General features: G+C 39.9%; 1 protein-coding gene across 1 annotated transcript; it reads right to left on the reverse strand.

Annotated features, from left to right (window-relative positions):
- Window positions 1-11,546: 11,546 nt before the first annotated feature.
- LOC109174176 lies at window positions 11,547-13,355 on the reverse strand. The gene is made up of 3 exons (XM_019323441.1): window positions 12,843-13,355; window positions 12,562-12,791; window positions 11,547-12,516 (listed from the first exon to the last, which is right to left on the reverse strand). The coding sequence occupies exons 1-3, from the start codon at window positions 13,353-13,355 to the stop codon at window positions 11,547-11,549; spliced, it is 1,713 nt and encodes a 570-aa protein (XP_019178986.1).
- Between the last annotated feature and the right edge of the window lie 8,940 nt (window positions 13,356-22,295).

Consider the following 22,295-nt stretch of genomic DNA (forward strand, 5'->3'; position numbering starts at 1 on the left):
CACCTTATTATCTGATGTAAATTTTTAAACAGACAACAGAGATGTAGACAAACTAGGAACATGAAGGATATTAGACAATTGAAAAGATCTAGAGGGGGAATTAAAGGTAGCATGACCAATACGACTAATAGGTAATCCCATACCATCACCGACACGTAATGTATCATTACCATTGTAGTCCTCCGAGAAGGAGAGAGTAGCGATGTCCGAAGTGGCATGATTGGTGGCACCTGTATCTAGAAGCCAAGTGTGGGAACCTTGAGGATCCGAAGGAGTTTCTTGATATATGACATTAGCCAGAGGATCTTTGGCACACCAAAGATGACATGTCGAAGTAGTATGACCTAACACATGATAAAGTTGACATGGGTTGCTAGTTGCCGTTGCGTCCTCCACCACGGCGACTGCCACCACCACACGGCTGGCCGGAACCACGGCCACCGTTACCGTGCCCGGAACTGCGACTATTCAGACCGCCCTTTTGCGCCGTGAAAGCGGCCGGCGAGTCACCTCCGGACCACCGCGCGTCATAAATTCCTCTGCGCCCAAGAGATCCGCAAGCTCTTGAAGAGTAATAGGCTGGCCGCGTACGTTGAGAGACGATACAAGAACCCTGAACTCTGGCCGTAACCCCAGAAGAACATAAAGGTTTTGTTCTTCGAGTGTTACAGGTCGGTCGACGAGAGCAAGCTCCTCCACCAAAACCCTAGCCTTGCCGATGTAGTCAGCCGCATACATGTATCCTTGATCAAGTGTTTGCAATTATCCGAGTAGATTGAGACCCCGGGAGCGGGAGACGACGCGAGTGCACCAACTACAGCAGTCCAGACAGCCCGGCTGGTGCGGTGGCCGATGGCGAGAGGTATGACCTCATCGGAGAAGGACGACATCAACATGGAAAATAAGGCTTGGTCCTGCCGGATCCATGCACGATGCGTCAGATTGAGCTGCGCGGTTGCCGTATCATCGCCGTCGCCGGTTAGGGTGGCTGGAGGACATGGATTCGTTCCATCAACAAATCCAAGAAGATCATGACCATCAAGAAAAGGAACAACCTGGGCTCTCTAAAATATGTAGTTCTTATATGTCAACTTAATGCTGATGAAGTGGTGAGTGGTGGATAAAAAATTAACCACCGACGTAGCGGAAGAGATAGGAGCATTAGAGATGGTCCGTTCAGAGGAATTAATAGACTCGTCAGCCATGGAAAAAAACCCTAGCTTTAGCTGATACCAGATGAGAGCTAATAGATTTGTGTATTAAATAAATAATACAATGTACAGATTACATGTATATATAAGAAGGAAGTCTCAGAGAGACTGGGATAGTGATATGAACCTAATCCAAGATTCAAATAAAGATGGAGTATTGTCCCAAGAATGCTCTCAAAACTAAAGATAGAGATGGATCAAAATACCTTAAACCTCACGAGAAACCCTTTGTCTCGAATCCCCAAAGACTTAGAAGAATCCCGTTGTAGCTTCAAGTACCTTGATGATGCAATCTTCAATCAACTAGAGTCGGATCTAGTTTCCTTCGATTCAAGAACGAGTCCACGAACCTAAATCTAAGGTTGAAGAAAGTAAGATTGATTCGAGTCCACGAATCAATTTGCTAGTCGAGTCCACGACTAGCCACTAATTGAGTCCACAATTAGCCATAAGGTTTCTTACACAAGTGTAAAGAAAAACTTAAGAATTTTATTGAATTAAAGCCTCCTTCAAACTGATATGGATGTGCCCTATTTATAGGTATAGGGGCAGCATTATAATTCTAAATACAATGGAAAAAAGAGTCCTAAACCTAATCTAGAAAACAAGTAAATAGAGTTTTATTTAGAAAAGGATTTAAGGAGTCCTTTCTAAATACAACTAGTGTTTTCTCTTTAATTCCAAACAATTTAAATTAATGATGACCAAAAATAATAGGGCTGATTTGGGCCTAATTTAATCACCAAAATCAGCACTTAAACAATTATAAAAAGGCCTTGAGTTCTTCTTCATATTTTGCAAATGGGCTTGACTTAGATTTCCACCATCTTTGAACATCACCAATGAAGAGTTGCCTTAATTGTTTGGACTTGGGCCTTGTGATTGGCCCAATTAGTACTCGTAATGGATCTTCATATGTTGGGCCGCATCAGATAGGGAATCGTAATCAAACTCAAATACATAGAGTCCTAATATAGAGATATCTAATCTTATCTTAGATACATAAGCCAATTGTTTCTTCTTCTTTTTATTTCCTAAATACAATATTTTTACATATACATTCTAGCATTTTCATATAAAAACATACATAAATTTGCTCATCACAATATTCCTCAGTTTATTAGAAACAAATATCTATCGTACAACTTATATATACTCATATCTTTCTATACATACTTATCTTCGCAGTAGGTATTTACAAATATAATGACTTATCACTACTTTACTTACCCACTTACGCGACAACAACAATATCGTTATTTTGTTGTCTTTGTTTATTTTTATCTATCATTATATGTCTACTTACCCCTACTATATATATATATATATATATATATATATATATATATATATATATATATATATATATATATATATATATATATATATATATATATATATATATATATATATATATATATATATATATATATATATATATATATATATATATATATATATATATATATATATATATATATATATATATATATATATATATAGGTTTAGGATCATATTAAAACACTTGCTTAGGTGAGAACGTGAGAACAAATCATGTGTATCCATCTAATATTTTTTAATGGTCTATATTAGATTAAGTATGTGCGAACGCGAATTAAATATGTGTAAACGCGATTAAGTGCGTTTGCACACATTTAATTCGCGTTCGCACACACTTAATCTAATCAAGACAATTAGATGGATGCACACGATTTGTTCTCACATTCTCAACAATCAACAATCAACAAAAAAATCAGATTATTACACTTATTATCAGTTCAAATGAGCAGTCAAACCACCAACCAAAACCAAAAAAACTCCCCCTTCATATGAACCCCCCCTTTTTGACATACTGATTGCCAAGGGGACAACATGCCATCTAGTGACTGGAGCTGTGAGATAGAGTGCCCATGTCTTCATCATCAGGGTCCTCATTATCAGCAATGCGGCCAGAGAGGGCATTCTCAAGCTTGGAGATTTGTCGTAGAGTGCCGGAAAGCTTGTGCTCAGATTCAGCAACCACAGCCTATATAGATGCTATATTTTTCTTCAAAGCGGTAGCCACAAATATATAGAAATTAGCTTGTTTGCGAAGAGCTACAAGTTCTAGAGGACAAGCTGGAGTAGAAACAGGCTCAGCAGAGTCAGGCCTGGCAGAGGAGGAACCGGAAGCAGTCCGAGCTGGTGCAGGGGCAGGAGTAGAATCAGCGAGAAGAGATGCGCGATCATCATAGCGTGTGCTATGAAGCAATCTGTAGTCCATTGTATACTTCTTGGGAATAGTGTACTCGTGGTCATTTGCATATAGTATGAGACCATGTGCCTTCAGAATCCCATAAATAAGGTAGGGAAATGGGAGATGGACTTTGGGCTCTTTCCCTTTCGCAAATGACATAATATGATTGTAGATAAGGGTGCCCAAATCAAAATCAACTTTGTTCCTCACTTTGTAGAGAAGCAGAGCCATCTTCTTATTGAAAACATATAAAGAGACACTAGGGAGCCAGTTACTGGATGCTAGATGAAATAGAACAGAGTACACAGTTGTCAGGGAATTTGACGGGATGTCAGCAGCTGGCCAAGAGGTATATTCAGCATGAGTGAGAGCTGAAGCGAGGACATCTTAACCCGAATCAAAGTCTTCCTCCAAAGCTGATCTGTTGAAGTATTTGTTGATGACGGAGGGGCTGAATTTATACCACTTGCGGCGCACAAAGACTTGATGATAGCGCTCAGAAGAGGTAAACATGAAGTCAGAGGATAGATTGGTGTAGAACTTAGGAGTTAGCCATATAGAGTAGGAGCCCACATCATGAACTATTTGAAGAAGATTTTGATCACGAAGCAAATTGACCACGTTGCACTTGGATAGAAGATTGTCCACATCTATAGACTTTTCAACCAGAATGGACTAGCCAAAATTAATATTCCAGCTATCCAGAAGCTAAGCCAGACGAATGACAAGTCTGAAGGGCTTAGGATTTTTGGAACTAGACGATCTAACCTCAGGAGCAGTCACAGGAATAGACTTAGGCACAGAGCTAGGCTTAGGAGTATATTTGATCGTGGAGGGCTTAGAAACTGGACGGGAGTCAGATTTAGAAACTAGACCAAGAAGGGAAACACCTGTTCTAAACCTAGTTATTCGAACAGAGCCAGAGGGGGCAGACTTTCTTTTTTTTTTTTTTTTTTTTTTTTTTTTTTTTTTGTTTCAGAAAGGAATATAATATCATCATCATCAGACTCAGAGGCTTTACGTTTTGAAGGAACCGAACGAGACTCAGACACAACTTTTTCTTTACCTTTTCTAGAGGTTTTGGCAAAAGATACAGAGACAATGGGAACTGGATGAGTAGACATGAGCGATTTGGGAAGATTGGCAATGAGGTCAGATAGTACAGCTTGCTGAGTAGAGGTGAGAGGGGCACCTAACGGAGAAACCAGTAGACACAAGATTGGACTCCGGAATGGTTTCGGGGTTAGATTGTGACACAGGGTGAGATTTTAGGCCAGATTGTCCTGGCAAAGGTCCAGTGAAAATAATAGCTAGAAGCAAAACTAGAAGGTAAATGCACAAAAAATTTAGGAACCATAGACTTAGGAAATGAGCTAGTGCTGTTTGAAGGGGAAGAAACAGTTACCAGAGCCTTTGAGCGTTTGGCTTCCAGATCGAGCATGAGCTGGACCTCGTAAATGGTTTACTCATAATCAATTTCTTTCACCCGCCAGGTATCCACTATCACATGCGCCGCCATGGTAAGAATGGCTTTAGATTCTTTCATGGTGAGATTTCCCATCTGATCTTGATTGCACACAAGGGTTGTAAGAACCCGTTCTTCAACCTCAGGTAGGAGAGGTGCAGTGCCTTTGAGAATCTGCCAGTAGAGCTCAGTGCGCTCATCATCTAAGAGGTAAATGAGGAATGGATTGATGGAATTTGGATCAGCTGCCATGGATGGAAGCTTGAGTTCTCGGTGGGCGAGGAAGATGATGTGACGGAATGAGGAGAGAAGCAATAGGCTTTTAAGAGGCGTGTCTGACAAGCTTTGACCTATTCTTAAGGACAGAGGTTTGAATATAGGCTATATTTTAGCTGACTAGTAACATGCCATGTATGATTGTTGGAAACTAGGATTTTGAAATAGATAGAAATAGAAATAGTTGATTATTAGACCAAATAGGCTCTGGCTGAGGATCTGGCACTGAGTCAGACCTATAAAAGCTTAAAGAAGAAAAAAATTAGAGAAAAAAATGAAACTATGATTTATTTAATTTAAAACCTGCCTTTATTTAGAAAGAACGAAATTTATTGACTTGATAATCTGTAGACTCCTAGAGTTGTACGAAGCATTTCAAATCTAGTTTTGTCCAAAGGCTTTGTAAATAAGTCTGACAAGTTCTTGTCAGTGGGAATATAATCCAGGTCAATCTCTTTGTCTTCTACTAATTCCCGGATGAAATGATGCCTGATGTCAATATGCTTTGTTCGGGAATGTTGAACATGATTTTTTGAGATGTTGATCGCATTTGTATTATCACAATATAGAGTCATACACTCTTGATGTAATCCGTAATCACTCATCATTTGACGTATCCATAATAATTGAGTGTAGTAGCTTCCTACAGCAATGTACTCAACTTCTGCTGTGCTCAAGGAGATAGAATTTTGTTTTTTTACTTAGCCATGCCATCAAGTTTTTGCCAATGAAAAAACAGCCTGCTGATGTACTTTTATGGTCATCAATATTTCCAACCCAGTCAGCATCATTGTAACCTACAAGACTTAGACTAGTGTCATTTGAAAACCATATACCATAGATTAGAGTACCTTTGACATATTTGATGATGCGTTTGACAGCTTTGAGATGTGACTCTTTTGGGTCAGCTTGAAATCTGGGACACATACCAACACTTAACATGATATCTAAACGACTTGAAGTTTGATAGAGGAGACTTCCTATCATACTTCTGAAAAGAGTCGGATCGACTGAATCTTCTGACTCATCTTTAGATAATTTAGTTGTTGTTGATATAGGAGTTCTGGCATCTTTGGCTGATTCCAATCCAAAACGTTTAACCAGATTTTATGCATACGTTTCTTGAGAGATGAATATTCCTTCATTTTTTTGTTGCACTTGTAAGCCTAGGAAGTAGGCCAGTTCCACAATCATACTCATCTCGAATTCTTGTTGCATAACTTTGATTAGCTGATCCGTAGCACTTGTTTGCGTGGAGCCAAAAATGATATCATCTACATAAACTTGAGAAATAGTGACATGTTTACCTGATTTTTTAATGAATAGGGTTTTGTCTGCTCCCTCTCGATTGTAGCCATGCTGGAGTAGATACTGGGATAGCCTTTCATACCAAGCCCTTGGAGCTTGTTTGAGACCATATGGCGCTTTGTCCAACTTGTAAACATAATCAGGGTGATGAGGATCCTCAAAGACTTTAGGTTGCGCTACATATATGTCTTCAGACAGATAGCCATTTAGGAAGGCTTTTTTGACATCCATCTGGAACAGCTTTATCTTAAGAGCACAAGCAATGGATAGAAGGAGCCTGATGGATTCAAGTCGTGCTACTGGAGCAAAAGTTTCATCATAGTCGATTCCTTTGATCTGGGAATAACCCTGAGCAACTAACCTTGCTTTGTTTTGAGCTATGTTACCTGCTAAGTAAATTTTGTTGCGAAAGATCCATTTTGTACCTACAACATTTACACCGTCAAGTTTTGGGACTAGATTCCATACCTTGTTTCTCTCAAATTGTTCCAAATTTTCTTGCATTGCTTTAATCCAGTGTTGTCAGTTAGAGCTTCTTTCACACTCTTTGGTTCAATTTTGGACGTGTAGCAAGTATACCCGGCTAGTTCAAGATAGTTGCGTTTTCTGCCCCTTGTTCGAACTCCGGAGGTGAGATCTCCAATAATATTTTGAGTTGGATGATCTTTTTGAATTCTAGTTGGAACATCAATCTCTCCAGATTCTTGCTCTAGTTCAGACTCAGGAGTTGAAGATGAAGTAGGTACTGGATCTGCCACAACAGCTGGGGCAGTGTCAGTAGATTCTGGATTATTTGTTTCAGAACCTAACACAGATCCAGGCACAAAAGTTTTAACTATATCATCTGGTTGGTTGTCCACCACCACATTTACAGACTCCATGATTGATTTTGTAACTTTGTTGTAAACTCTATAGGCACAATTGTTTGGAGAATAGCCAAGGAAGATTTCTTCATCACTTTTTGGTTCAAACTTTGCTGTTGGATTCCGATCCTTCAAGATAAAACAACGTGAGCCAAAAATGTGAAAATAGTTAAGATTAGGTTTCTTACATTTCCAGATCTCATAGGGTGTCTGATGAGTTCCAAGTCGAAGATACACTCGATTTATGGTGTAGCATGCAGTGTTCACTGCCTCAGCCCAAAATTTTTGAGGTAGATTTTTAGCATTTAAGAGCACTCTAGCCATCTCTTGAATGGTACGATTTTTCCGTTCCACTACTCCGTTCTATTGTGGGGTTTTGTGTGCTGAATACTCATGAGTGATGCACAAACTTGCACACAAATCATCAAACATTTGATTGTCGAATTCACGTCCATGATCACTTCTGATTTGGATTATAGGTTCATTTTTTTTTTTCTTTTTGTAGCTTAAGACCTAGGGCTTTGAATGCTTCAAGTGTCTCCGACTTTTCCCTGAGAAAGGTAACCCAAGAGAACCGTGAAAAGTCATCTACACAAACCAAAATGTACCTTTTTCCTCCTATGCTTTAGGTTCTAGTAGGTCCAATAAGATCCATGTGGACCAGCTCCAGACAATGTGTCGTTTGAATGACATTCTGAGTAGTGTGAGACGCTCTAGTTTGCTTTTTGGCGTGACATGCCCCGCAAATACCTGTTGGTTCGACTTTCATCTTAGGTAGACCACGAACACCATCAATTTTTATGAGTTTGTCCAGAGAGCAGTAGTTTAAATGACCTAGTTTTTATGCCAAATTTCGGATTCCTTCATGTTGGACCTGCAACAGAGAACATCACTGGTAAGGATATAACAATTATCTGAAGACCGCTTACCTTCCATGACACAATGTTTCTGGTTGTCTATGACATTGCAACTGTCCTTTGTAAAGTATACATTCCACTCTTGGTCACATAACTGACTTATACTTATGAGATTTGCATGAAGACCACTTACTAGGAGAACTTGATTCAACTTGGGCAGTCCTGGAACATTTAGAGTGCCAACCCCTGTGATTTTTCCATTGACTCCATCTCCAAAAGTGACTTCACCTTTACTATCTTGTATGTTGTTTAAGAAGGCTGAATTGCCCGTCATGTGACGTGAACAGCCACTGTCAAAATACCATCTTTCTTCTCTATTTGAACTGGTGGAATGAAACGAGACATGAATGGTGTGATGTTCACACAAAATCATTTTTCATCACTCAAACTTGCTTTATGAATGGTGTGATGTTCTTTCTGGTAAACTTCTCAATTCGTTGATCTTTGTAGAAGTAGAAGCACTCCGGTCTTGTATGCCCTCGTACCCTACAATAATGACAAACAGGATTATAGTATCCATACTTAGATTTTAACCATTTAGTGTAGTTAGCTTTCCTCCTTACAGTGCTAGATTCAGGAATATTTGGGATAAGTCCAGGAGCAGATTCAGGGGCTGTGCCAGAAGCCGAGGCCTTCACAAATACTATTGCGGTTTTGTCTTTTCCACCTGCAAAAACCCAAACCAAACTTTGTAGGTGTTTTCCTTCCAGAATCCAAAATTTGATCAAGAGTTGACGTGTTGCCCATCATCTTGATTCGTCGTTTGAGCATCTCTAACTCTTGTTTTAGACATTCTTCAGGCTTGAGGCCATCTTGGATAAGTACATCTTTGTCAACAATTTGATTTAGATACACTTTTATAGCATTTTCTAAATTGTTAACTTGACTAGACAAAGAAAGATCTATTGATTTTTGCAAGAGCTTCCCATCTAACATACAATTTTTTATATTCTTCTTCAAACAAAGGTGTTGATAGATTATGATCTTCCGTCGAGGAATATGCTCCAACATCAGAATCAGTCGCAGCTTCTTTGCCTTCATCCAAGGTGGTGATCGCTGCGAATGCCACAAAATTTCCTGAAATTTCTTCTGGGTCAGATCAAGGATTCTCTGTCTCAGGTTCATCATCACTCCAGGTCAGTGTTGCTGCCATAGACTTCTTGCGCCGTAGCTATGTTAGATATGACCATATCCTTCACACTCATAGCATCTAATACCTTTTCCACCGGATTTGTCTCTGACTGAGTGTTGCGTGATGAAGATGGTCTGGAATTTGATGAATTGGATTTTTGATTGTTGCGTGGCATGGTTGATCCTGAATTTCTTTGATATTGAACTTACCACCCCTCGTGGTTTGCTTTTGTTTAACCTGTTTCAACAATTTTGAAAAAACCTTTGGTCAAAAAGACTACTGGATCATCACTTACCTCGTCTGGATCGGATCCAGTTTCTGTGTCTTCAGCTGTAAAAGCCACAACTTTTTATTTATTTTTTATTTTTTTTCGGGGTGATTGGACAAGATTTCCATCTCGTAGGTCTGCAAGCTGCCCATTAGTTGATGAATGGTTTTATTCTCCCAATCGTCATGCTCTTGAATGGCCGTGACCTTCATCCTGTAACACGGAGGAAGCGAATGTAAAATCTTTTTAACAAGTCTAGATTGATCAAATGGTTCACCTAAGACGATTGTACGATTTTCCAGTTCATGAACGCGAGCATGAAACTCAACAATTGATTCGTCCTTGTAATTTTGCATATTCTCAGTAAAAGAATATCGATTTAGTTTCTAGCAACTGGAATACTGGATTGACTGATTCAGAGACTTAATTAATCAGTCATCCAGTTGGAAAACAGATTATTTTAAAGCGGAAGACTAAGCAGAAAATAAATCAACACATATGATGTTTACCCAGTTCGATACAGTGTGTATCTACATCTGGGGGACGATCACCAAGGCGTCCAATCCACTAAATCATAATCCAATTTACAAAGGTAGAGAAACAACAATCTCACCCAAGTGCCCCACACAAGGTCAGTACTCAGTCTACAAAGGTTTAGTGGATTGTTGAAGTCGGAGAGCCACGCATGCAGAAGTCCAATAAAATCCCTTCAATTGGAGAGCTAACTCTGATGTAGTCCGCTTCAATGACGCAGTCCCACGTTGTTCCCACAACTTAGTGATCTTCGCGTCCTATCGTTTAAGAAACGTTGATTCTTCTCAAGTTCTTCATCATAATCACCAAGAACTTATTGTCTTGAGAAGAGGCATGACAATCAGGGATGTGTGTTTCTGTTTAGCAACGAGTGTTTTTGGCTTCAATCAACGCAACCCTAATTCTTGATCGAATGAGGATATAAATACTTCCTTGGTAAGAACACTCTCCAAAAATATCTTTGATTGTAGATGGTAGGAATTTTTGTGAAGAATGAAATCTTCAAGATTCGGTCCATACCTTCCACGCTGATATTATTTTCAAAACTGTCATCACAAACCGCGTTAAGCTTTTTGGAAACGTCTTCCTTTATCAGATCTTCAGTGGTAGGGCGTCTGTTGATTATACTGATCGGTCAGTCGTCTATAAGAACAAATAGACACCAAGCTAAACCCTATCTTAATTTTCCATAATAATATTGTCAATTATATGTTGGGGTTTTGAAAAAAATAAAACACTAACAAACTCCCCCTTTGGCTATTATTTGGCAAAACAAATCGACTAAGAATATCGATATTAGCTAAAGATAGAGTGAAAACAGAACAGTACATAAAGGAAATAATATTTGAATTACAACCCACAGAATCATTCATCAGCACACAAGCCGTGCTGGATAAAACCGTAACCCAGATTTGTTCTTCACAAAACAGTAAGCCACCACAAGAACACGCCCAGACAGGGCCAGAAGATACACCATCACAATCACAACCATAAAAAAACTCCCCTGAGTTTAACCACCACTCCCCCTTTTTGCCAAAAGATAGACAAAGGAAACACTAAGCATGAGAGGAACCTTCTCCGTCAGGCTTCACATTCTCACCAGCAGCAGATTCAGTCAAGCTCAATCTGAGTAAAACAGTTGCAAGTTCAGTGCGGGCCGCATTGAGCTGATTTGTGATAATGCTGGTCACAGTCTCTAGCTCAGACACACGAGCCTTCAGTCGTAGAGATAACTGCACATCTTGAGCATGTGGAGAATCCTCAATAGTAGTGTCAGCTTCAGAGGATGGAGGAGCATCACAGGCGTAACATCCCAGATATGTTTGCCGATTAATAGTCATGGATCGACAGTATACAGCAGAGACGGAGTAATGATCTCACTTTGCATTGGAACCAGGCCTTGTGAAGATAATATTCCAAAGATGAGATTAGGATACGGAAGTCGTACCTTCTGTTCCCTGGGATGTATCAAGGTGAGAATATGATAGAAGATCCATCTCCCCAGATCAACTGTCATCTTGGTGCCAATTCTAAACAGAAGAGCAGCTAGTTGTTTTCCAACAGTATGAAAGTGTGCTGATGGAAGCCAGTTGTGCAAAGCAATGCGGTGCAGAATAACAAACTTGGAGGTAAATTCTGAGCTTGACAAGGTATCATTATCACCTGTTGGCCAAACTGGAGCCAGTCCTCCAGTGAGAGTCTTTGCAACCAAATCCCAGTCAGAAATTTCTTCTTCCTCAACCGGCTTCATCCCTGAGTACTCATTAATCATGTCTGGTCGGAACACATACCACTTTCCCGTAATAAAGATCTGTTGACACCTTTCACTGGTAAGATTGTCAATCTCCTCATTCAGATTGTAGTAGAACTCGTAGGTGAGCAACTTTGAGTATGAGCAGATGGATGTCACTATCTTCAGCAGGCCAACCTCACTTAGCAGAGGCAAAATATTGCAGACTGAATTCAATTGATTCTCGTCAACTGATCTCTGTACAATCAGCTCTCGTCTCACCATTGTATTCCATTTGTCTTGAGCAGTTGCTGAGACAAACTGTGGTGTGTAAACAGAAGCATCAGGGCTGTCAGAGGCAATCTGCATATCAGGAGTAACACTCCTTCCTCTTGCTTTTGAAGTAGCTTTCATTTTTCTGGTTGTTGTTGATGGAACAACTGTAGGAGCCTTATTTTTAACAGAAGACCTCAGGGTCTTAAACACTTGTTTGATCGGTGGATCACTTTCAGCCTTCTCAGAATCAGCTGACTTTCTTTTCTTTTCTGGTTGAGTAGATTCAATATGTTCATCTCCTCTAGTACCCACAACAATCTTCTCTGAAACTCCTTTTCATTTGGACTTTCTCATTTCTCTGACAGGGGAGCTCTTTGTAGGGTTTGGCGATACAGAATTGCTGGTCTCAGACACATGAACAGTAGAGGAAGCAAGAAGCTTGATGACCTCTCTGATTTTGAACGTTGTGGAGTCCGGGTGAGCTGTCTCTTCCACTGTCAGAGACCCAATTGGGTCAAAGGATGGAGCTTGTGATCCATAGACTTCAGCCAAAATTCTTTCATCATCATTGTCTATCTACACAGAAGAATCATTCGTCGGATGTATGACTCTGTATGGTTCAAGTACCGAGGCAGAAGGTAATCCCGCAAAGTGCCGAATATGGTCAAGGCTCTCAGCCAAGTTGGAGGATGTATAAATAGGAATACCATCAATCGACTCAGAAGGACGAGGGCACACGGACAGTTCTGCAACAGGCTCAACAGACAACTTTTGTGGAACTTCAACTGGGCAATCCTCAATAGAGGACTTATCAGATATATGAGACACAGGATCAACAGAAAGCACAGAACGATCAACATTCTCAAAATACACAACCAAACTCAATTTTTCAGTATTGACAGACTCGTGAACATTTCTCTCAGATTCAGTCTCAAGGTCAGGTTTCGCAGATACAGATTTTTCAGTCGACAACTGAGGTGGATCACCAGATTCAATAGGCTTAGCAGATAATAAGGGTGATACAGACTCCGGACTAATATCAGGCTTCTCAACAGGAAGCACAGATTCAGCATCAACAGAAAACAACTCAGAAGGTTTATCATGAGAGATTTCAATAGGAGTGTCAGAAGTATTTGACATGTTTCGTAAAATCTCGAGTCAGTGTTTTGCTTCTTCCTAGGCTTCTTGAAGGTAGAGGGGACGAGTTTCTGCCATTCGTCTAGAAATCTCCTCCCATTCCAGAGCTCTTTGTGCAAAGTATTTGAGGAACGCCCCTGCTCGATTCCCATCATCTGGTTCGTCAATAGAGGCAGGGCTAATATCATCACCCGCTTATGAAGCCATCACCAAGAGGTTGGTTGTATCATCATCTGACCAGTCCTCATAGAACTCAGGGTAGTCTGAAATCACAGTGACCAGAATCTCGTCGCGAAGAACAGGGTCCAATTTCAGTTTCTTCTTCATTGCGAGTTGGAGGAGCGTTTTCACATGTTTCTGAGCTTTCTCTGGTGAGTGATTTTTCTTTCCCAATTTGATAATGATGTTCCTCACTGCGTAGGCCATATCTGGGAAATTCTTCTTTTTGAGAGAGAGAGAGAGAGAGAGAGAGTGGAAAATAAAAAAACCCTAGGCAGAGATGTTTTGAGAGAGGATTAACCGAGAACAGAGTAGTGTTGAGGACTCTTCTTCCACTACGATCGATCAGATGAAGTATATAATCCCAAGGGTGATGAACGGTAATCAATGCGGTTGTCAGGATGCATGCAGCTATGAGGTGACTGATGCAACGGTATAGCTCCTTTTTAGGGATAAAATGGAAGATTTGAAATTTGAAAGATGCAAATTTATTTTTGATAGGCTAGGTTAAGATATTTTCTTAACAAAACAGAAGGGAGTTAATTTAGGAAGTTAAGGATTTGAACTTTGACTTGAGGCTGAGAAAACCATACACTCTCCTTCTGATTTACCATTCTGTCTTAACAGTCCATCCTGCAGATCCCGAGAGTAGATATGAGAATCTCAAACCGATTTGCGTCTAGAGGCTTAGTCAGTATGTCTGCCAACTGTTTGTCAGTCTGAATATATTCCAACTTGATCTCTTTTGATTTGACCAAATCTTTGATATAGTGATGCCTTATATCAATATGTTTGGTCCTGGGGTGTTGAACAAGATTCTTTGAAATGTTTATTGCACTGACATTGTCACAGTAAAGTGTCATAGTTTTTTGAGATAGACCATAATCCAACAACATTTGCTTCATCCATACAAGTTGAGTGAAACATCCTCCCGCTGCTATGTATTCTGCCTCAGCTGTACTCAGAGAAATTGAATTCTGTTTCTTACTTAGCCATGACACTAAATTCTTCCCAAAAAAGAAGCATCCACCAGATGTACTTTTTCTGTCGTCAATGTTTCCTGCCCAATCAGCATCACAGTAAGCAATCAGACTCAGTTCAATGTCCTTGGAATACCATATTCCATATTGAATTATACCCTTGATGTATTTCAAAATCCGTTTCGCAGCTATCAAGTGTGATTCTTTGGGAGCAGATTGATATCTTGCACACATTCCAACACTGAACATTATGTCTGGTCGACTTGCAGTTAGATAGAGCAAACTTCCAATCAGACTTCGATAGATAGTGGAATCTACTGATGGACCTGCATCATCTTTAGACAGCTTTGTAGAGGTAGAAATAGGAGTCCTAGGGGTCTTACATGATTCCAGATCAAACTTCTTGACCAAATTCTTAGCATACTTTTCTTGTGAGATAAAGTATCCTTCAAAACTTTGTTTAACTTGAAGCCCTAGGAAGTAAGTTAGTTTACCAACCATGGACATTTCAAATTCTTCCTTCATGATTTTCACTAAATCATCAGTATACTTCTGTAGAGTATACCCAAAAACAATATCGTCTACGTAGATCTGAGCAATTGTAACATGACTTCCAGTGGTTTTGACAAACAACGTTTTGTCTACACTCCCTCAATCATAACCATGATGTAACAGATACTGTGTCAGTTGTTCATACCATGCCCTTGGAGCCTGTTTGAGTCCATAGAGAGCTTTCCTAAGTTTGTAGACATGAGTTAGATGAACTGGATATTCAAATCCCTTAGGCTGAGCCACATAAATATCTTCATGCAAATAACCATTCAAGAATGCCGTCTTGACATCCATTTGAAACAGTGTGAACCCCAGAATGCATGCTATTGCTAGTAAGATTGTAATTGACTCCAATCTAGCAACAGGTGCAAATGTCTCATCATAGTCAACTCCTTCTATCTAAGTGTACCCTTGAGCCACTAAACGAGCTTTGTTTCTTGCAATGTTGTCTGCTTCATCAGTTTTATTTTTGAAAATCCACTTTGTTCCGATTATGTTAACTCTGTCAGGTCTTGGAACCAAATCCCACACATGATTTCGTTCGAACTGATGTAGCTCCTCTTGCATTGACTTAACCCATAAGTTATCATGCAAGGCTTCCTTCACATTTTTTGGCTCTATTTTTTAGGTGTAGCAGGCGAAACCAGCTATTTCTATCAGATTGTTTCTCATTCGGCTTCTGGTGTGCATTCCATCTGTTGGATCACCAATAATGTTGTCTGAGGGATGGTTTTTATGAGTTCTGGTGGGTTTATTTTTTCCATCTCCATCAGAGAGCAATTTGTCATTTTCTAAATTACTTTCATCTTCCTCTGACGATTCATGTGTGTCAAACAGTTTGGTTGTCTCAGATGTTTTTGGCGGATCACTGAGAGGGGGATCTGTCGCCGAATCAGTCACAAATGCTTCATCTGATTATTCTGGACTATCATCAATAACAACATTCACTGATTCCATGACTGATTGAGTTTTTTTGTTGTAGACCCTATAAGCTGGACTGTTTGGTGAGTGCCCAAGAAATACGGCCTCATCACTCTTGGGCTCGAACTTTCCTCTTTGTTCCCGATCAATTAGAACATAACATTTTGTTCCAAACACATGAAAGTACTTCAAGTTTGGCTTCTTTCCTTTCCATATCTCATATGGTGTTTGATACGTAATTGGTTTGAGATAGACTCTATTTACTGTATGACATGATGTGTGCACTACTTCTGTCCAGAAACGTTGTGGCAGATGTGATGCATGTAACATTACTCTTGCCATTTCCTGCAAGGTCCGATTCTTTCTTTCCACAACTCCATTCTGTTGTGCTGTTCATGGAGCGGAGAATTCATGAGCTATCCCATTTTCTGAACAGAATTCTGAGTATAAGGAGTTCTCAAACTCTTTTCCATGATCACTTCTCAACCTTTGGATTTTTATAATGGGCTTGTCCTTTTCTTTTTGTACTCTTATACACAGAGTTTTGAAGGCATTAAACGCCTCAGACTTTTCTCGTAGAAAATATACCCAACTGAACCATGAGAAATCTTCCACACACACAAAGATGCATTTCTTTCCTCCAATGCTTTCATTCTGAGTTGGTCCCATAAGGTCTATATGAACCAGTTCTAGACATCTCTCAGTAGTAATCATCTTTACTGCTTTGTGAGGAGCCCTGATTTGTTTTCCAATAGCACATGCACCACAAACTCCTTCCTGTTCTATTTTGGGCTTTGGTATCCCTCAAACAGCTTCTAGTTTGATCACTTTGTCCATATCTCTGAAATTTATGTGTCCCAAACGCCGATGCCACAGTTTTGATTCGTCTGTTTTTTATATTAGATAGGTAGTTTCATTTGTTAAAACATGGCAATTGTCAGAAGAGCACCACTTGATCTGCCTTATCACGGACTCTGCAGCAGTCTCGGTTGAAGCACACATTCCAATTCTGATCACACAGCTGACTGATGCTAATAAGATTTGCTTTTAGGCCATTGACTAAGAGAACTTGTCCAGATGTGGCAATCCTGGCACATCTAAGGTACCTTTACCAACTATCTTTCCCTTTTGTCCGTCCCTATACGTCAGTGATCCACTGCTAGGTTGAACGGCCATGAGACACTTGACATTCCCAGTCATATGTCTGGAGCATCCACTGTCAAAGTACCATCTTGCTTCAGTCATAGAGGCGGTCAGAACAATTGTGGGATAGCAGATTACTTCTGATTTCCTGACCCAAACCTGCTTTGTGAATGGAGTAATAGACTTATTCTGATATTTCTCCTTCCTCTGATCTCTGTAGAAGAAGTAGCATTCAGGTCTGGTGTGCCCTTTTGTTAGACAGTAGTGACAGATGGGTACATACTGTTTAACTTTAACAAACATAGTCTTGAACTTTGAGTGCTGAGACTGAAATTTGACTCTGCTAGATTCAGCCTCAGTAATCAGAGTGCGCATGCTTCTTTTCTGATTGAACTGAGTTGATCTTGATGATTGACCTCGTTCATGACAGAGACCTGAGCCACGACCAGATGTACCTTCTTTGATAAACACAGGAGCTGACATTGGGGACTGACCTCGTTCAAATCCAAGTCCCTTTTTATCATTAGGATTTCGACCAGAGTCCAGAATTTTGTCTAAAGGTAGATGTGGTATCCATCATCTTGATAATTTTCTTCAGATCCTCCAGGTTTTTTATCAGCTTTCCCTCTCGAGATCTTATCTGAGCAATAAGATCTTCTTTTGTGACTAATTCAGTGTTTAGCTTCTTCAATAGTTCATATCTGTGTTTTAGATCTTCATTCAGATTCTTGTTGATTTTCACCAGTTGTTCCCCACTGCCAACCAGTTTAGCAAATTCCATCTCTAGCTGAACATGTCTCTCTTCAAAATCATCTGATGATATGTACGATTCTCCATCAGTTTCATCTTCTGAGTGATCCTCTGTAGCTGTGAAGAAGGTTACGAAGTTTCCAACATTTTCATCAGACGGGTCATCTGTTGCTTCCTCTTCATCATCACTTAGGGTAGACACAGACATAGCTTTCTTCCTTTTGAGATAAGTTGCACATTCAGATTGTATATGTCCAAACCCTTCACACTCTCGACACTGCACTGACCGATTTAGAGTTCTAACTATGTCAGTAGGTGTACTTCTGAATTGCCCTGTTCGCCCAGTCTGGGACTGACTATTCTTTGTAAAGGAGGACAGTTCTGATTTCTGATATGAGGAGTTTCCACTTTTGTACTGTGTTCTGTTAGGTTGTCCTTGACTTCTTCGATTGAAACCTTTCAGTATTTTCTTGAAATTTTTTGTTAACAAGGCTAAGGCTTCATCATCTATGTCATCTGTGTCAGATTCTCGATCAACTTCAGCAACAAAAGCCATTGACTTGCCTTTTCTGCTGACTGCAAGATCGTCATCAGCCAGCACTTGAAGTTCATAAGTATGTAGATTACCTATAAGCTCTCCCACACTCTTCTTCTCCCAACCTGTGTTTTCATGAATTGCAGTCACTTTCATTCGGAATCGTTTGGGCAGAGAGCGAAGGATCTTCTTGACAACTCTTTCATCAGTAAATGGTTCACCAAGTACTGAAGCTCTGTTCATCAAATTCTGAACACGACTATGGAAGTTAGAGATAGTTTCTTCTTCACTCATCCTGAGGGCTTCGAACTCTGATAGAACCATCTGAAGCTTTGACTGCTTGACATCATTGGTCAAATCTAGTTTCAAGAATTTCCCATACACGTTTTGCCTCTTTTATCCCTGTAACCAAGGTAAAGACTGATTCATGTAGAGATCCTACAATAGAATTCAGTGCTTTATTATTCAGATCAGAGGATGACATCTCATCTTCAGTCCATGTCAGATCCATCAGCATTCTGAACTATCAGGGGACTCCATCCAGTGAGGACAGTACGATAAACTCTGGTGCCTTGTGCTTGAAGATAAATCTCCATTCGAGCCTTCCAGAATGAATAGTTGTGACCATCCAATTTTGGTGGTTTCATACTTGCATCCATCCTGAATCAAAACAGACAACCAGCCAGAACACACACGCAGAGAACAGTCTAACAGCCAACAGACAACCAAGTAAACAGCTTCTTAAATATAGAAAAATGCAAAAAGTTCTTCCTGTAAGGATCAAGTCATTATGTATACTTAAAAGCTCTTATACCACATGTAATTTTGCATATTCTCAGTAAAAGAATATCGATTTAGTTTCTAGCAACTGGAATACTGGACTGACTGATTCAGAGACTTAATTAATCAGTCATCCAGTTGGAAAGCAGATTATTTTAAAGCGGAAGACTAAAGCAGAAAATAAATCAACACATATGATGTTTACCCAGTTCGATACAATGTGTATCTACATCTGGGGGACGATCACCGAGGCGTCCAATCCACTAAATCATAATCCAATGTACAAAGGTAGAGAAACAACAATCTCACCCAAGTGCTCCACACAAGGTCAGTACCCATTCTACAAAGGTTTACTGGATTGTTGAAGTCGGAGAGCCATGCATGCAGAAGTCTAATGAAATCCCTTCAATTGGAGAGCTAACTCTGATGCAGTTCGCTTCAATGACGCCGTCCCACGTTGTTCCCGCAACTGAGTGATCTTCGCGTCCTATCGTTTAAGCAACGTTGATTCTTCTCAAGTTTTTCATCATAATCACCAAGAACTTATTGTCTTGAGAAGAGGCATAACAATCAGAGATGTGTGTTTCTATTTAGCATCGAGTGTTTTTGGCTTCAATCAATGTAACCCTAATTCTTGATCGAATGAGGATATAAATACTTCCTTGGTAAGAACACTCTCCAAAAATATCTTTGATTGTAGATGGTAGGACTTTTTGTGAAGAATGAAATCTTTAAGATTCGGTCCATACCTTCCACGCTGATCCGCTGATATTCTTTCCAAAACTGTCATCACAAACCACGTTAAGCTTTTTGGATACGTCTTCCTTTATCAGATCTTCAGTGGTAGGGCGTCTGTTGATTATACTGAGAGGTCAGTCGTCTATAAGAACAAACAGACACCAAGCTAAACCCTATCTTAATTTGCCATAATAATATTGCCAATTATATGTTGGATTTTTGAAAAAAATAACACACTAACAGTCCTCTTTCATTTTCCGATCTTCAAAGTCTGATTGAACCATTTGAAGTTTGGACTTCTTGACAGAGTTAGTTCCTTCATAGGTAGTTTCCAAAGTCTCCCATGCGTCTTTTGCAGTGTCACAACCTGCAATAAGAGTAAACTGACTTTCATGCATTAAGGAATAAATAATATCTAAGGCTTTATTGTTGTAGTTAGTAGTAGTCATCTCAGCAATGAAACAAGTGATCCGGGCCCTGAACTACTCGCAATGACAATAATAAACACAATTGCAACACAAGTTTAAAACCCAAATAATAGTAAATTAAAGAATCTTAGAGCACATGCACATAGGTTCATAAACACTTTTTACCCAAGAATCCCTAATGGAATTTAGCCACACATGGCTAAATTATACACAGCTAAAGATAATAAAGAAAATACAGGTTATCAAAAAGAGTACCAGATAGAACTAGACAATTTTCCCAAATCTCCCTAGCTTTCTTCTTGCTTCCTAAGACAACTTGTGGCTCTTGATTTCTCTCCTTCTTGTCTCCAAAGATCTCTGAATGAATATTAGGGTTGAGGAAGGTGTGATTTTATAGTAGGTACAAAGCTAGAACCAATCCCGGTAGAAATAGGAATTTTCCGTGCAAAACTAGGCCGAAATCGTGCCTAGGCCATATGTCCAGTTTGCAGTCTTGTTTTCACCCTTTTCCATTTTGATATAGACTTTGATGTCTGTATAAGAGTTGTAGCCCTTCGAGTTTTCTGTCCAATGGCGCAAGAATCACTTCATTTGAATATTCCTAGACTGAGATATGACCCAAAACCGAACTGTCGCCAATCTGTGTGCGAATTTTTACTGATGAAACGTCACTGGAAATTTTTGACGCATCGAGCCTAGGTCTCAACGCTTACTGTAACACCCCGTGTTACGGCCTCTAACCAAAACTAATTATTTAATTACTTACCCTTAAAAGAGAATTAAATTCCCTTAATTAATTAGGAAGGGTCCACTATAGACCGTGGACCTTTATCCCTAAACCAGACCCTTTGTCCTATAAGGAATAGAATTAGTAAATCCATACCAATCAGACCATGATTAGTACTCTTAGATATATAAAAGGACATAGGAGGCACCTAGAATTCACACCACAATAGCTTTCACCACACAAGAATTCCCAAGAATTCCCCTATCACCAAACGTAGGAGAAATCAAGAAGAGAAGATCTTAGAGAAAGAACATTTATAGCCAAGGATTTTAATTAAGGCTAAGAGGTAACCCATGTCTCAACAAAACCTATTTTCCTTGCTATAATCTTCTTCTTTGGCTCCTTGATATGCAATTCTATACTCGTGTCTTGATAAGCTTTTATGATGATTGTGATGTGATCTTGATGTTTATGAGATGATCTTATTTGTTGATCTTGATGATCTTGATGAGGATCTTGATAATTCTGTGTTGATCATGATAATCTTGATGTTCTTGATTTTAAAGATAAAGTTACGATTTTGGGATTTAAATATGATTAGAGCCCTAGGGTAAATTATGAATTTTGTGTTATGATATTCTTGATATGTTTGGGAGGGATTTTGCATGTTCGGGTATTAATTATGTTTAGAAGTCATGATAGGATGTATTTAATGTGATTCTTGGTTTTGATCCAGTACTTGACTACGTGGTGTCGTCGTTTGTGTTTAAATGTGTCTGGACATGGTTTCGGGTTCCATGAAAGATCCCGCGACCAAAGTATTACAAAAGAGTCAGTGGGGGGTAGGGGAACCCGCCACCTACCTGCTGCCCCAATTTGTGTCGCCGGCAGCGGGCAGCCGGCGGGCAGGCGACTGCCCGCCGGGCACCCGCTGCCCAGAAGGACGCCGCCGGCGGGTGGTCCTCCACCCGCTGGCCACCCGCTGGTTTGTCCCAGTGTGGATGGTGGTTTTCCCCGTTTGATGTTTCCCCGTTCCCCGTGGTGTCCCAACGGACCCCGTTTGTCGTGCCTGAGTCTAGTTTGATGTTTCGGGTACCATTCGTAGGATAAAAGAGTGTCGTGTATTGCATGCTAGTTGAATTGATATCTCGTTGGCCTAGGTGAAAGATG

This window comes from Ipomoea nil, unplaced genomic scaffold (assembly GCF_001879475.1).
Source record: "Ipomoea nil cultivar Tokyo-kokei standard unplaced genomic scaffold, Asagao_1.1 scaffold0542, whole genome shotgun sequence".
Taxonomy (NCBI): Eukaryota; Viridiplantae; Streptophyta; class Magnoliopsida; order Solanales; family Convolvulaceae; genus Ipomoea; species Ipomoea nil.

Bases quoted from the DNA above. Each gene is read 5' to 3' on its own strand.
- LOC109174176 (XM_019323441.1), bottom strand. From the start codon at position 13,355: ATGTCAAATACTTCTGACACTCCTATTGAAATCTCTCATGATAAACCT. The intron at 12,792-12,842 runs GTACTTGAACCA...TCTTCTGTGTAG, and splicing joins CGGGATTACCTTCTGCCTCG to ATAGACAATGATGATGAAAG. The intron at 12,517-12,561 runs GTCCAAATGAAA...TGTGGGTACTAG, and splicing joins CCTGTCAGAGAAATGAGAAA to AGGAGATGAACATATTGAAT.